The sequence below is a fragment of the Hyperolius riggenbachi genome, chromosome 1 (genome assembly GCF_040937935.1).
Source record: "Hyperolius riggenbachi isolate aHypRig1 chromosome 1, aHypRig1.pri, whole genome shotgun sequence".
NCBI lineage: Eukaryota > Metazoa > Chordata > Amphibia > Anura > Hyperoliidae > Hyperolius > Hyperolius riggenbachi.
The window spans coordinates 325289865-325305510 of NC_090646.1; the positions used below are offsets into that span (position 1 = coordinate 325289865).

Consider the following 15646-nt stretch of genomic DNA (forward strand, 5'->3'; position numbering starts at 1 on the left):
GATTTAACGCGACATATGCTGCCACCCCCTAATGTAAAATGTTGGACAGGTAAAGTACGCTGCATGGAAAGGCACATTTTACATTAGGAGGAACAGCGCAAGGGTTTCAGCGCTCGTCCCAATTACCGCCTGACATCTTGCAGCATTTCCAATCAATGCATGCAACCAATTTGGGCCCGAAATTGGTCACATCCCAGATCGGGCATGCTTTTGGCAGCACCAATAATTATTGAATCGGATGGTCGATCGGCCGCCAAGTCGATAGATGTATGGCCACCTTTACCGTACATATCTTAAAGCACCTTTGTATTTATGTTATAGGCAATAAATAGGAATCTAACCTTTGCAATCTGGCATCCCGTTGACCCAACTGCACCAGAACAGCAGCTATACTGTGTCTCCCAGCCTCCAGGCACTGTGGATAAAATAAAAAAAAAAATATTTTCACTGCTACAAGATTCAATCCTCAGTATGAATATCTATTTCATGTATTGTATTCTAATGGACTTTCAAACACCACAATACTCCAGAGCTCCTGCAAGGCACTATCCCAATTGTAACTGAACATTTTGCCATTCCATTACCTCATTTAGCACTTTTGTCCTTCATTTCACACACATCTTGTTTCACAAACCTCTTATTTCACTGCATTTGCATAACCAGTTATTCTCACACACTATTTGCAGCTCACTCTGCCACTTCATGCTTCAGACGGCACCTCTCTGTCTGCGAAGACGTCCCCAGTGATGAACACATTCCTCCTGGCGTACGTATTTTCCACTCTGCGTCACCATAAATTCTACGCCACAACGGCAGCATATTCGAATGGAGGCTGCAGGAGTTTAAAAACAAACTGTTATTTCATATAAAACTGAGTTCAAGTGGTTGCAATCCACAACAATTACACTGATGCATTTTAAAAATCATCCCTTGTGTTTTCTTCAGTTTCAGATACTCACAAGATGAGCTTTTCTTTTCCTCTTCTGTAAAAACAACAGCCTTCCCAGGCTTTTCTGGATGTGCCAATGGATAGCCATGATCTTTCAATTGCTCTGGAGTAAGGATATAATTCTTCAGCTGTTTGTATAGTATTACATCTAATTATAAAAAAAAAAAAAAAAAAAAAAAAAAAAAAAAAAATAGAATGTTTAATAAATGAAAAAAAAAAATGAATATATAGATATATATACAGTCCTGGCCAAAAGTTTTGAGACGGTCAATAATATTAGTTTTCACAAAGTTTGCTGCTAAACTGCTTTTAGATCTTTGTTTCAGTTGTTTATGTGATGTACTGAAATATAATTATGAGCACTTCATACGTTTCAAAGGCTTTTATTGGCAATTACATGAGATTTATGCAAAGAGTCAGTATTTGCAGTGTTGGCCCTTCTTTTCCAGGACCTCTGCAATTCGACTGGGCATGCTCTCAATCAACTCCTGGGCCAAATCCTGACTAATAGCAACTCATTCTTTCATAATTGTTTTTTGTTTGTCCACCCGCCTCGAGGAATGACCACAAGTTCTCAATGGGATTAAGATCTGGGGATTTTCCAGGCCATGGACCCAAAATGTCAACGTTTTGGTCCCCGAGCCACTTAGTTATCACTTTTGCCTTATGACACAGTGCTCCATCGTGCTGGAAAATGCATTGCTCTTCACCAAACTGTTGTTGGTTTGTTGGAAGAAGTCGCTGTTGGAGGGTGTTTTGGTACCATTCTTTATTCATGGCTGTGTTTTTTTTTGTGCAAAATTGTGTGTGAGCCCATTCCCTTGGATGAGAAGCAACCCCACACACGAATGGTCTCAGGATGCTTTACTGTTGACACGACACAGGACTGATGATAGCGCTCACCTTTTTTTCTCCTGACAAACCTTTTTCCAGATGCCTCACACAATCGGAAAGGCGCTTCATCTGAGAATTTAACTTTGCCCCAGTCCTCAGCAGCATTCACCATATTTTCTGCAAAAGATCCATCTCTCCCTGATGTTTTTTGGGGAGAGAAGTGGCTTCTTTGCTGCCCTTCTTGACACCAGGCCATCTTCCAAAAGTCTTCGCTTCACTGTGCGTGCAGATGCGCTCACACCTGCCTGCTGCCATTCCTGAGCAACCTCGGCACTGGTTGCACTCCGACCCCAAAGCTGAATCCTCTTTAGGAGACGATACTGGCATTTGCTGGACTTTCTTGGATGCTCTGAAGCCTTCTTAACAAGCATTGAACCTCTTTCCTTGAAGTTCTTGATGATCCTATACATTGTTGATTTAGGTGCAATGTTAGTAGCCACAATATCCTTGCCTGTGAAGCCATTTTTATGCAACGCAATGATGGCTGCATGCATTCCTTTGCTGGTCACCATGGTTAACAATGGAAGATCAATGATTTCAGGCATCACCCTCCTTTTAACATGTCAAGTCAGCCATTCTAACCCAATCAGTCTGACATAATGATCTCCAGCCTTGTGCTCGTCAACATTCTCACCTGAGTTAACAAGACGATTACTGAAATTATCTCAGCAGGTCCTATAATGACAGCAATGAAATGCAGTGGACAGGTTTTTTGGCGATTCAGTTAATTTCCATGGCAAAGAAGGACTATGCAATTCATCTGAACACTCTTCATAACATTCTGGAGTACATGCAAATTGCTGTTATAAAAACTTAAGCACCAACTTTTCTAATTTACAATATTTTTGACGGTTTCAAAACTTTTGGCCAGGACTGAAGATTATATAGATCCCCAAGTTTATCCAGATTGCTTAGGGCCCTGTTTCACATCGAAAATAGCTGCCAAATCCCCACTATTTTGCCTCAACTCTGTAATTATCTTTCAGGGAGCGATGCTGTTTCCTGGACAAGATTTGCAAACAATCGCATTTTGCCACAATTTTCTGCATGAAAGACTGCATTTCACACTTATGTTCTGCTATTTCTCTGCTCTCCACTAAGCGGCTATGTCAGTGCTGTGTTTGATCTTGTGCTGCTGCCATTTCTATGCACTTCACTACGTTGCTGTGCCGATGTGTCTGATCCTCCTTTGTCTCCAGTATTATATTAAGATTCTGATATTTAAGACTCAGTGACCTCAATTCACTAAGCTTATCTCTTGTCTTTAATAACATTTCTAGAGTTATCACCATGGTGATAAGGCATGTAGTATTCAGGAAGCATTTTACCTCTTTAACTCTTCTGTCTAAGTGAAGGTGAGATCTCTAAAGTTAACTCTTCAATCCTTAAAGGAATACTATAGGGGGTCTGGGGAAAAGGAGTTGAACTTACCCGGGGCTTCTAATGGTCCCCCGCAGACTTCCTGTGCCCGCGCAGCCACTCACCGATGCTCCGGTTCACTTCTGGAATTTCAGACTTTAAAGTCTGAAAACCACTGCGCGTGCGTTGCCATGTCCTCACTCCCGCTGATGTCACCAGGAGCGTACTGTGCAGGCCCAGTATGGTCTGTGCCTGCACAGTACACTCCTGGTGACATCAGCTGGAGCGAGGACACGGCAACGCAAGCGCAGTGGTTTTCAGACTTTAAAGTCTGAAATTCCAGAAGTGAACCGGAGGCGGTGCCAGAGCATCTGTGAATGGCTACGCGGGCACGGGATGTCTGCGGGGGACCATTAGAAGCCCCGGGTAAGTTCAACTAATTTTCCCCTGACCCCCCTACAGTATTCCTTTAAAATAACTCCAGAATTCTAAAGTTAAAGACAGGCTGTTAATTAACTGCATATGAAAATAACTACAGAGGAGGTAACTTAAGGAATGAAGAGATAAGATAACTCACTGTGTGGTGGCAAGTTTTCTCTTGCCTTATCTCCAGCATGATTTTAGTGAATTTAGGCCAATATCTCAACACTCATAGCTCCTACATACTCCAAATGTTTAGAGTAGGGTGGGGACATTCCCTTAGTCCTGATGGTTCCTGAGATCAGGTATATCAATGCCATCTTGTAAACCAGTGGTGCTGGGTGGCTGTAATTTGGCACAGAGGTAGTTAGGGGGTAACCTCCAAATGGAGCGTGTGTTGGAGCTATGAATGCTGAGATATCCAGTTTAATATCAGCTCATGCAAATCAGGAATGAACTACATGTGATGTCATTATCCAGAAGGCTGTGTATCAGTAGGCCAAATTTAAATGAGGCCTACACTGTGGGAGAGGTTTCACCTTTTCAGCTGGATTTCCATTGGCTACAGGACTCCCCCCCCCCCCCCCCCCCCCCCCCCAGGAGCTGGGATTTCCCTAACAAACCTGTCATCAGCTTCACACTAATGGCAAGCCCCTAAAAAAAATAAATCTGTTTTTGTGAAGGTTATATTCAGAATTGATGTCTTCTTGGGAGTTCAGCAAGGGTTTTATAAATTGTTGTGCGTTACTTATTGCTCTGGCCTGTGAGCTACTCACATGCAGGTTAACTCAACTTGGCTAAATGAACAAACATGTTCTGTATTTCAAACTGTATAAACATATTTCAGTGAACATTAAAAATTACCTTTCCATTTCAATTTGCAAACCGGTATCAAGTTTAAAAGTTGACTGCAAATACAAAAATGACACTTAACATCAAACCTGAACTAAAAAGTTTTTTTTTTTCCCCACTTGGTCGCATCTCTACAATGTTGTATAAAAACCATAAACTTTATATGTACACTGTCCCCTAATCTAGCTGGCCAGAGCTGCAGAATGCATTGTTATGGGGGTGAGCATGTTGTTCCTATTTTGGCAGTTGAACTGAGAAACTGCTGTTTGGCAAATGCTTTTAAAAAATAAAGAAAATCCTCAGAATCCCCCATGAGGAGATGGGCTACTCTTAAATCTGTCAGACTTTTACTGCTTACTATAACCAACAGGAAAATAGCAGAAAAGCAATTTATAGTACATTTTTCTTTGGAAGAAATGTATTTATTCTAAGTATGTTTGCACATGTATTTTATTTTTTTTTAACAAATAATTTTATTATCCCCACAAGGCATAAACATACCAATACTATGCACTTTTACCATTCCTCATGCTATGTAAACAACCTTATAACGTGAGTTATTGGCTGGTAAGCATTTTTCCTTTTGGGTGCTGGGACTCACTTTTATTATGTTGATACCTTATATAAAGCCCGGTGGAACTGTATCATATACCCTACTTGTGGCCTGCGTTGATTCAATTACAGGTAGTCCCCGATTTACGAATACCCGACTCACGAACGACCTATCGATACAAACGATCCTGTCGTAATGACGTAATTTTCACGTAGGAGAAATTTGAAGAAGCAGCTTCAAACTTCCCCCTAGTGCCGGCGCCTGCCCCTGCAGCACTGTTAGACTCACCTCCGAATCGAGTCCAACGCTGTCTGTCCTCCACTCTCTGCCTCCTGCTCCTCTAGCCACGTACAGCCACCGTTAGATGCATTGCTTTGCTTCCTGTATGTCATGTGGCATACAGGTTCCTGTATGTCACATGAGATACAGGAAGCAAAGCTGCATCTAGCAGTGCTGTTGTACACAGCTAGATGGAGCCGGAGGTGGAGGACAGACAGCGTTGCACTCTGGCTGGAAGGTGAGTGCAGAGAGGACAGCGGCAAGGGGGAGACAGCAACGTGGAGGCACGGGGGAAGGGGGGGTCACTGTTTAGAGGCATAGAGCGGGGACAGAAGCACAGGGGGGTACACATAGAGGCACAGGGGGTTCAAACAGAGGCAGAGAGCGGGGACAGGGGCACAGGGGGTACACACGGAAGCACAGGGAGCTACACGGAAGCACAGGGGGTACAAACGGAGGTACAGAGGCACAGGGGGTACAAACAGAGGAAAATAATAATAATGGCAGTATTTGTATAGCGCCTTTCTCCTGTCGGACTCAAAGCGCTTGCGAGGCAGTAGGCAGTAGCAGTGTAAAGGAGACTTGCCTAAGAAACTCCTTACTGAAATAGGTGCTGGCTTACTGAACAGGCAGAGCCGAGATTTGAACCCAGGTCTCCTGTGTCAGAGGCAGAGCCCTTAACCCTTACACTATCCATCCACAAAGGCACAGGGGGTATAAAGAGAGGCACAAGGTGGTACAGAGGCACGGGGCCCAGAGGGGGGTTACAAACAGAGGTGGGGACATAGAGAGGCATAGAGGGGAACAGAGGAAGAAAAAGAACAAAAACACAGAGAGCCCAATATGGTGCAGTATGTATTGGTTTAGGTTGGAGAAAGGAGTAGTAAGTAAAGGGATCCTCACAAACCAGGGTTACCACTTAGGCAACCACTGTGACGGCAGTTGGGGAGAAAAGCACTTAAGGGGAGAAACAGGCACAGATGGAGACAGAGAAGCACGGAGTGGGACACTGGAGGCAAAGGGGGGCACATAGGAGGCAAAGGGGACAGAGATAGCACAGCGTTCCCACTTAAGAACGGATTCAGGTTAAGAACAAACTTACACTCCAGTTAACCGAGGACTACTTGAACATTATTACTTGAACATTGGACACTTTTCTCTCTCAGCTATGGTCTTCTGATGATAAACATTGGCACTTTTCCTTTTTCCATAATTTTTAACCTCAGTCACCAAGTAACTAACTGTGCCAAGTTTGGAGACTCTGGCTTTCATACTGTGAGAACAGCAGCCTTTTACATTTTTTCCATTGACTTGAATGGGTGAAATCTGATTGACTGTTTGTGGTTCCTAGGTAAACAAAAGTTTGTCTTCTTTAAACAGAAAGTATTTTCCAATTCAGGTTGGAGTGAGTTCTGAGATGACTCTCCGTGCCTCACTGCTGAATATGAAAATCATCAATCGTTGTCCCTGTAAACTAAACACACCTCCAGATCCTCAGGAATGCAATGATTTTTCAGCTTGTTAAATATACAGAGCCACAATAATCCAACATGCATACAGACCGTTTTGGATTAGTTGAGCCTCATCCGTGCATGGCATGGACTAATGTGGCTCTATGCTGTACAGGGCCGGATTTCCCATAAGGCACAGCAGGCACATGCCTACAGGCGCCTTACATATGAGAGGCGGCCCCCCTCTTTGAATTCCCCTTCCCCCGCGATACGAATTGCAGAGGCAGCACTTCACTCCTTACATTACAGTTGTCCTGTGCAGGAGTGCGCTGCTCCGGTCCGCTCCTCTCCCTTCCTCAGATGTAGTGTAGTATGCAGGAAGCCGAGTCACTTTCCCTCCCGCTGGCGATGGCTGGGGTCCACACTATACTGGCAGTGAACTTCTGTGCTATGTCTTTGACAGGAGAATGCTGCCGGTATATTGTGAAAATCCCAGCCGCCAGCGGGATAGGAAGTAAGGGACTCGGTTGCCTGCCTGCATACTACACTACATCTGAGGGAGGTAGAGGACTGGACTGAGCAACACACTCCTGCATGGGAAACGCATAGTTAGGGCAGCACATGCTGCTGCTGCTTTCTTCTCCCTTCTCTTGGGATCAGCAGGCTTGCTAATGTCTTCTTCATTCTGCTGCTGACACAGAGAGGGCGCATGTGTGATAGGTATGGAGTAGTATCTTGCATTTATTAGAGTGTAGGGTTTGTGATCTAAGTATCCTGTGTATTCCTATTGGGGGCGTGTGTGTGTGTGTGTGTGTGTGAAAGGGGGGGGGGGGTGGTTTCAAGTGCTGTGATTGACTAAATATCTAGTGTTTCCAATAAAGGGGGTGATGGGGGGTTGTGATTAAATATTGTGTTTCCTATTGGTAGGGGGGAGGGGTGTTGGTGGGGCTCCAAGTCAGTGTACTGTGTTTCTTGGGTGGGGGGGGGGGATTTGATTTTTTATTTTGTGTTTCCTATGGGGGAGGGGCTTGCTGTGATTAAGTATCTAGTGTTAATAGATAAGTGTTAATAAAGTATCTAGTGTCCTAATAATTGGGGATTGGGGGTGATGGGGGGCTGTGATTAAATATTGTTTTCTATTGTGGGGGGAGAAGTGTTGGGGTTCATCAATATTCTGTGTTTCCTATTGGTGGGGAGGGGGCGGTGATTAATGTGATTAAGTATCTAGAGGGGGGGGTTGGAGGGCTGTGATTAAAGGGTACCGAGACGAGCAAAAAAAGTTTTATACATACCTAAGGCTTCCCACAGCCCCCTTCAGGCTGATCAGTCCATCGCTGTCCTCTGCTGCCTGCATCCTCCATTAGGCGGTAGGGTCATTTTTGCAAGTCGGTGCAGTACGGCCGATTGCGCTCCCGTCGCACTGCTGTGGCTGAGAGCATTCTGGTACTAATAGCAAGAGGTAGCTGACGCAGTAGTACTTTGCAGGTGCAGAACTCTCCCAGGTATGTATAAAACTCGTCTCAGGTTTACTTTAAGTATGTTGTGTTTCCTATTAGTGGTGGGTGTCGGGGGGCTGTGGATAAAGGAAACCTAAGATAGTAAATAGTTTAATATTTACCTGGGGCTTCCCTGTAATCCGTCTGCTGTTCTCATGCTGGGTCACTGTTCTCCCAGGACGATCAGTTCCTCTGCAGTGGAATCTGCAATCCAGCCCCATTGCACTCTGCTGCACATGCCCCTTGATTTGGCTCCTGTCTCTGGGCGCATTCTGCACAGGTGCAGTTAGACTTAGTGCTACAAGAGCACAATCAGGGGGCACACAGCTGGGATTGCGCATGTGCAGTGTAGTGTGACTTGGGCTGGACTCCTGCGGAAGAACTGAGCGGCCCAGAGGGGCACAGATCAAGCAGACGGACTATAGGGGGCTGGAGGAAGCCTGAGGTAAGTTTAAATTTATATGCTAAAGGTGGCCATACAAGTTAAGGACTTTGCTCAATGTGGCAAACAGATCGAATCCTCTCTGATCTGAATCTGATCAGAGTGGGAATAGATTCCCCCTCAAATGCAACGTTGCACTGTTTGTTACAGGATATCTGCATTATATTGCATGGTTTTATTTCAAAAGAAAAGGGGTGCGACTTGTGGTGTGGCCTGTACTGAGGGGTGGGGCTTAGGGCACCAGACCTTCAGTGCCTATAGAATCCAGCCCTGATGCTGTAGGACCCAGCAAGCTTATGATGAGCCAGAACTCCTAGGAGTGCTTAAGGGGCTACAATGGACCAAAATGCCCCCTTAATAAAATGCAATGAAAAACAAAAGTTTGCCTAAGTAAGGGACCTGTATGCCAAGTTTTTTTGAAATCGGTCAAGGAGTTTGAGTAATCACGGCACATACATACATACATATACTGTACATAAAATTATATATATGCTGGATAGTGTACTGGTTAAGGACATCGCCTTATACATGGGGAGACCAGGGTTCGAATCCTGGCTAGGGTCAGTACCTATTCAGTAAGGAGTTCAAGGCAAGAGACCTAACACTGCAGGATGGCCTCTTGAGCGTGTCCTAGTGGCTGCAGCTCTTGAGTGCTTTGATTCCGACAGGAGAAAAGCGCAATATAAATGTTTGGATTTTGGCAGAAATGGTACAAGATTGGAAAGCGTGGAGAGAGCTAAACCATAGAATCACCAAATGTCGGACACGACTGAATGGATAACACACATTATATATATATATATATATATATATATATATATATATATATATATATATATATATATATATATATATATATATATATATATATATTGTGTAGTCACGTGACGCCGGATTTGACCGCATCGTGGGAGGCGCCGAGGGAAGGACGATAGGTAAGATTAACCCCCCTCCCCCTACTGGGAGAAATCCAGATAGCTACTATCCGAATCGCATCCGGATCGGATTTGAGCGCGCGTGCGTGTGTGTGCGTTTGTGTGCGTGTGTGTGTGTGTACACATACACATATACATATACAGTGGCTTGCAAAAGTATTCGGCCCCCTTGAAGTTTTCCACATTTTGTCACATAACTGCCACAAACATGAATCGATTTTATTGGAATTCCACGTGAAAGACCAATACAAAGAGGTGTACACGTAAGAAGTGGAACAAAAATCCTACATGATTCCAAACATTTTTTTACAAATAAATAACTGCAAAGTGGGGTGTGCGTAATTATTAGGCCCCCCTGAGTCAATACTTTGTAGAACCACCTTTTGCTGCAATTACAGCTGCCAGTCTTTTAGGGTATGTCTCTACCAGCTTTGCACATCTAGACACTGAAATCCTTGCCCATTCTTCTTTGCAAAACAGCTCCACCTCAGTCAGATTAGATGGACAGCATTCGTGAACAGCAGTTTTCAGATCTTGCCACAGATTCTCGATTGGATTTAGATCTGGACTTTGACTGAGCCATTCTAACACATAGATATGTTTTGTTTTAAACCATTCCATTGTTGCCCTGGCTTTATGTTTAGGGTCATTGTCCTGCTGGAAGGTGAACCTCCGCCCCCAGTGTCAAGTCTTTTGCAGTCTCCAAGAAGTTTTCTTCCAAGTTTGCCCTGTATTTGGCTCCATCCATCTTCCCATCAACTCTGACCAGCTTCCCTGTCCCTGCTGAAGAGAGCATGATGCTGCCACCACCATTTATTCATTTATTTATTTATTGTATTTATAAAGCGCCAACATATTACGCAGCGCTGAACAATAAATAGGGATACATACAATATTTAGGGGTGACATACAGCAAAATGACAATACCTGAATACAAGAAAGATCAGATCATGCAGCACAGTATGAGTACAAGGTAATGCTTAGTCACTGGATGGAGCATGGAGATTAGGCAAGTTAGGTTCACTCAGATGCCTAGCATGGGTTCACAGTAATGGAGGTGCATGATCAGGTTGGACACAAAAGGAGGAGGGCCCTGCCCAAATGCTTACAATCTAAAGGGAGAGGTAGGGACACGAGAGGTAGGAGACCAGAGTTCAGCTGTGGGTTTAGAGCACTTGTGAGGGGTAGTAGGCCAGAGTGAAAAGGTGAGTTTTGAGGGCTTTCTTGAAGATGTTGAAGGAGGGGGCTGCCCTAATGGGTGGAGTTCCATAGTGTTGGAGCAGCTCTTGAGAAGTCCTGGAGGCGTGCATGGGACTGGGTGATGCGGGGGGATGTTAGGCGAAGTTCATTGGAAGAGCGGAGTGAGCGGCTAGGTGTGTACCTCTGAGTAAGATCGGAAATGTAGGTTGGACAGGTTTTGTGGACAGATTTGTAGGTCAGACACAGTATCTTGAATCTGATTCTGGACTGGATAGGAAGCCAGTGGAGGGATTCAAGGAGGGGATCCGCCATGGTGGAGCGATGGGAGCAGTGGATAATTCTGGCTGCCGCATTCATGATGGACTGCAGTGGGGCTGTTCGGGTCATAGGGAGACCAGACAGCAGGGCATTGCAGTAGTCAAGGCGGGAAATTATGAGGGCATGGATGAGGAGTTTGGTGGTGGCAGAGGTCAGGAAAGGGCGAATCTTACAGATGTTACGAAGGTGGAAGTTGCAGGACTTTGTGAGGTTTTGGATGTGGGGAGTGAAGGAGAGTGCGGAGTCCAGGGTGACACCCAGACAGCGGGCTTGAGAGGTAGGGTGAATGGTAGTGTGGTTAACAGTGACATGCACATTTGGGAGGTTTATGGATGTCCGTGGTGGGAAGATCATAAATTCCGTTTTGTCTAGGTTTAGTTTCAGGAACCTAGCGGACATCCAGGAGGAGATGGCTGATAGACAGGAGGAGACCTTGTCCATGGTAGTGGTGGATATGTCAGGGGTGTGGAGGTAGATCTGGGTGTCATCTGCATACAAATGATAGTTAAAACCCATGGAGGAGATAACCTTGCCAATGGAGGATGTGTATAGGGTGAACAGTAGGGGGCCAAGGACCGAACCTTGGGGGACTCCCACCGAGAGGTGGTTGGGGGTGGATGAGGACTCATTGAAGGCGGTTGTGAAGGAGCGGTTGGAGAGGTAGGATGAAAGCCAGGACAGGGCAAGATCATGAATGCCCATGGACTGGAGGGACTGGAGGAGTAGGGGATGATCTACTGTGTCAAAAGCTGCTGAAAGGTCAAGAAGGAGGAGAATGGAGTATTTACCTTCAGCTTTAGCTAAGGGAAGGTCATTGACCACTTTGGTGAGTGCAGTTTCGGTTGAGTGGGCAGGCCGAAATCCAGATTGCAGTGGGTCTAGCAGTGAGTTGGCATTGAGGAACTGGGTCAGGCGTTTGTGAACCAGACGCTCAAGGAGCTTTGAGGCAAAGGGGAGGAGGGAGATAGGACGGTAGTTGGAGGGTAGCGAGGGGTCGAGGGAGGGTTTCTTGAGCAGAGGTAGTCTGAGGGGAAGGTGCCTGTGGATAGGGAGAGGTTGAACAGGGTAGTGAGGACTGGGGCCAATTCCGTGAAGTGAGGCTGGAGTAAATCAGAAGGGATGGGGTCAAGGGGGGGGGAAGTAGTGGTATGGGAAGTCTGCAGTAGGTGGATGACTTCCTCAGTGGTAGTAGGAGTGAAGGATGTGAGGGGAGGATAGGGTGGAGGAGGAGCTGGTTGGGAGGGGGTGGGAGGTGAAGATTTGAGATTGGATATTTCCTGGCGGATAGAGACAATTTTGTTGGTGAAGTGGGTGGCTAAATCTGTGGCAGAGAGGGAGGAAACGGAGGGTGGGGGGGTGGGTTTAAGCAGGGAGTTGAAAGTGGCAAAGAGACCATATTTGACAGTGGGCATGGTGTGTTCAGAGTGATGTGCAGTGTTCGTTTTCCGCCACACATAGCTTTTTGCATTTTGGACAAAACATTCAATTTTGGTCTCATCTGACCAGAGCACCTTCTTCCACATGTTTGCGGTGTCCCCCACATGGCTTGTGGCAAACTGCAAACGGGACTTCTTATGCTTTTCTGTTAACAGTGGCTTTCTTCTTGCCACTCTTCCATAAAGGCCAACTTTGTACAGTGCATGACTAATAGTTGTCCTATGGACAGATTCCCCCACCTGAGCTGTAGATCTCTGCAGCTCATCCAGAGTCGCCATGAGCCTCTTGACTGCATTTTTGATCAGCGCTCTCCTTGTTCGGCTTCTGAGTTTAGGTGGACAGCCTTGTCTTGGTAGGTTTACAGTTGTGCCATACTCCTTCCATTTCTGAATGATCGCTTGAACAGTGCTCCGTGGGATGTTCAGGCCTTTGGAAATCTTTTTGTAGCCTGAGCCTGCTTTAAATTTCTCAATACCTTGATCCCTGACCTGCCTGGAGTGTTCTTTGGACTTCATGGTGTTGTTGCTCCCAAGATTCTCTTAGACAACCTCTGAGGCCGTCACAGAGCAGCTGTATTTGTACTGACATTAGATTACACACAGATTACACACTCCATTTAGTCATTAGCACTCATCAGGCAATGTCTATGGGCAACTGGCTGCACTCAGACCAAAGGGGGCGGAATAATTATGCACACCCCACTTTGCAGTTATTTATTTGTAAAAAAGGTTTGGAATCATGTATCATTTTTGTTCCACTTCTCACGTGTACACCACTTTGTATTGGTCTTTCACATGGAATTCCAATAAAATTGATTCATGTTTGTGGCAGTAATATGACAAAATGTGGAAAACTTCAATACTCTTGCAAGCGTGTGCGTGCACGTGTATATACACACACACACACACACACACACACACACACACATATATATACACACATACATATACATATAAATAAAACATTTATATAAATAAATAAGAAAAGAAAACAAATATCCATATTTGTATTGTGATAGAGAACAGAGGCGCCAAAAGAATAAAAACAATATTTAAAAATTTAAAACTATTGCTTAGGAGGCAGTGGTGGACTCACCTCCCACAAGCAGACACAACAACTGTGTATTCACAAAAGGAACATTTATTGGTATACTCCAAAAAAGATCGCAACGCGTTTCGCAGGTCAAACCCGCTTCATCAGGCAATTACAGGACGGAGCACACAACAGCAGTATGTCCAGATAGCACCTGGCACCTCAGTCAGGTGCTATCTGGACTGAGGCGCCAGGTGCTATCTGGACATACTGCTGTTGTGTGCTCCGTCCTGTAATTGCCTGATGAAGCGGGTTTGACCTGCGAAACGCGTTGCGATCTTTTTTGGAGTATACCAATAAATGTTCCTTTTGTGAATACACAGTTGTTGTGTCTGCTTGTGGGAGGTGAGTCCACCACTGCCTCCTAAGCAATAGTTTTAAATTTTTAAATATTGTTTTTATTCTTTTGGCGCCTCTGTTCTCTATCACAATACTGATTGTATCCACCTTTGGTGGAGGGGGATACCCCTTCTTGTTTTTTCAAGCCTACAGAGAGCGACTTCTTAATCCTGAGTGGGGACAGGCTAATCTCCTCACCTGCCTATACAGTGGTTACCTGGAGGTAACCCTGGTTTGTGAGTATACAATTCATACTCTTTCTAATTACCCAATTAACTTGACATACTACACCATATCGGGCTCTCGGTTCTTCTCTTCTTCAAATATCCATATTTAGACATACATGGGACTTACAGCAAAGGCGTAAAAAAAAAAAAAAAAAAAAAAGCATATATAGTATTCACAGCGAAAATGTAAAAAGCTTACTTGAGCATCAAATGAGGGACGTTAATCCCTTAACCAGTTGCCGACTGTTCCACGCCCATTGGCGTGAGCAGTGCGGCAGGCCCAGGACCACTCCATGCCCATTGGCGTGAATGGCATGAGTGGCTCTAGCTGGGGATCGCGCGCCCTTCCTTGGCAGTTCACTCCGCCCCCGTGTCTTCCGCCCGCCGGCCAATCAGCAGCGCCGACGGGCGGCGATCATTCAAACCAGCCAATGGAAATGTATAATTATACACGTTGTTTTGGAAACAACGTGTATTATACACGCTGCCTCCTCATCTGGTGGTCACAGTGTCCAGGATCGACCACCAGAGAGGACGTCAACCCTGATGTGAGTGTACACCACACACAGCCCCCATACCATCCTCCCCCCCCCCCCCCCCCCCGCAATTGCCCTGATCACCCCTCACTGCCTTTGATAATCTCTGATTGCCCTGTGAGTGTATTTATATGAGTCCAGACTTTTTGTCTACCGTATATACTCGGATACAAGTCGACTTCGTGTATGAGTCGACCCCAATATTTCACTCTTAAAGTGGATCCGAGGTGAACTTTTTATTTTTGCATAATTGTGTTCCTTTCCTATTGCTTATAGGGAATTCCTCAAGTCAAATACTTATTTTTTTTTTTAATACTTTAATTCCCTATAAACTAGATAAACCCCGCCCACAGGTTTTCAGAGAGCCTTGCCAGTAGCAAGGGCTCATGGGAGCTCAGCCTGGGCAGGAGGAGGTGGTGGTGTTACTAGCCATTGATTTCAGAGGCAGAGGTGAGGAGGAGGGGGATTAGGTTTTTTTGCTCAAGATACAGATAAGCCTGCCTCTGTGTAATGTTTACAAACAACATGGCTGCTGTCATTGTATCACAGGAAGAAATAATAATTTTCTATTAAAGCTGTTTGCAGCTAGATTTGCTGTGTAAACTATCTAAACTTTAGATACGATATATAGACAAGTTACTTGTTCTAGTTAGTTTTTCATCTCGGATCCGCTTTAAGCTGCATTTTTTTAATGTCTTAAGTATAAGTCTATCCAGCAAAGTTAAAGAGACACTGAAGCGAAAAAAAAATATGATATAGTGAATTGGTTGTGTACTATGAATAATTACTAGAAGATTAGCAGCAAAAAAAATATTCTCATACTTTTATTTTCAGGTATATAGTGTTTTTTCTAACATTGCATCATTC

General features: G+C 44.9%; 1 protein-coding gene across 6 annotated transcripts in view; it reads right to left on the reverse strand.

Moving 5' to 3' along the window:
* The window catches only part of REXO1 (RNA exonuclease 1 homolog), a 373818-nt gene that overhangs the window by 146566 nt on the left and 211606 nt on the right, over positions 1-15646 (reverse strand). For 4 of the 6 annotated variants that reach the window (XM_068233863.1, XM_068233861.1, XM_068233862.1 and 1 more), the window contains 3 exons: positions 960-1097; positions 719-832; positions 342-415 (listed from right to left, as the gene is read on the reverse strand). In XM_068233863.1, coding sequence (XP_068089964.1) covers positions 342-415; positions 719-832; positions 960-1097 — 326 coding nt within the window. Of the gene's footprint in view, positions 1-341; positions 416-673; positions 833-959; positions 1098-15646 lie in introns of those variants that run through there. The other 2 variants (XM_068233865.1, XM_068233866.1) reach the window with 2 other exon arrangements.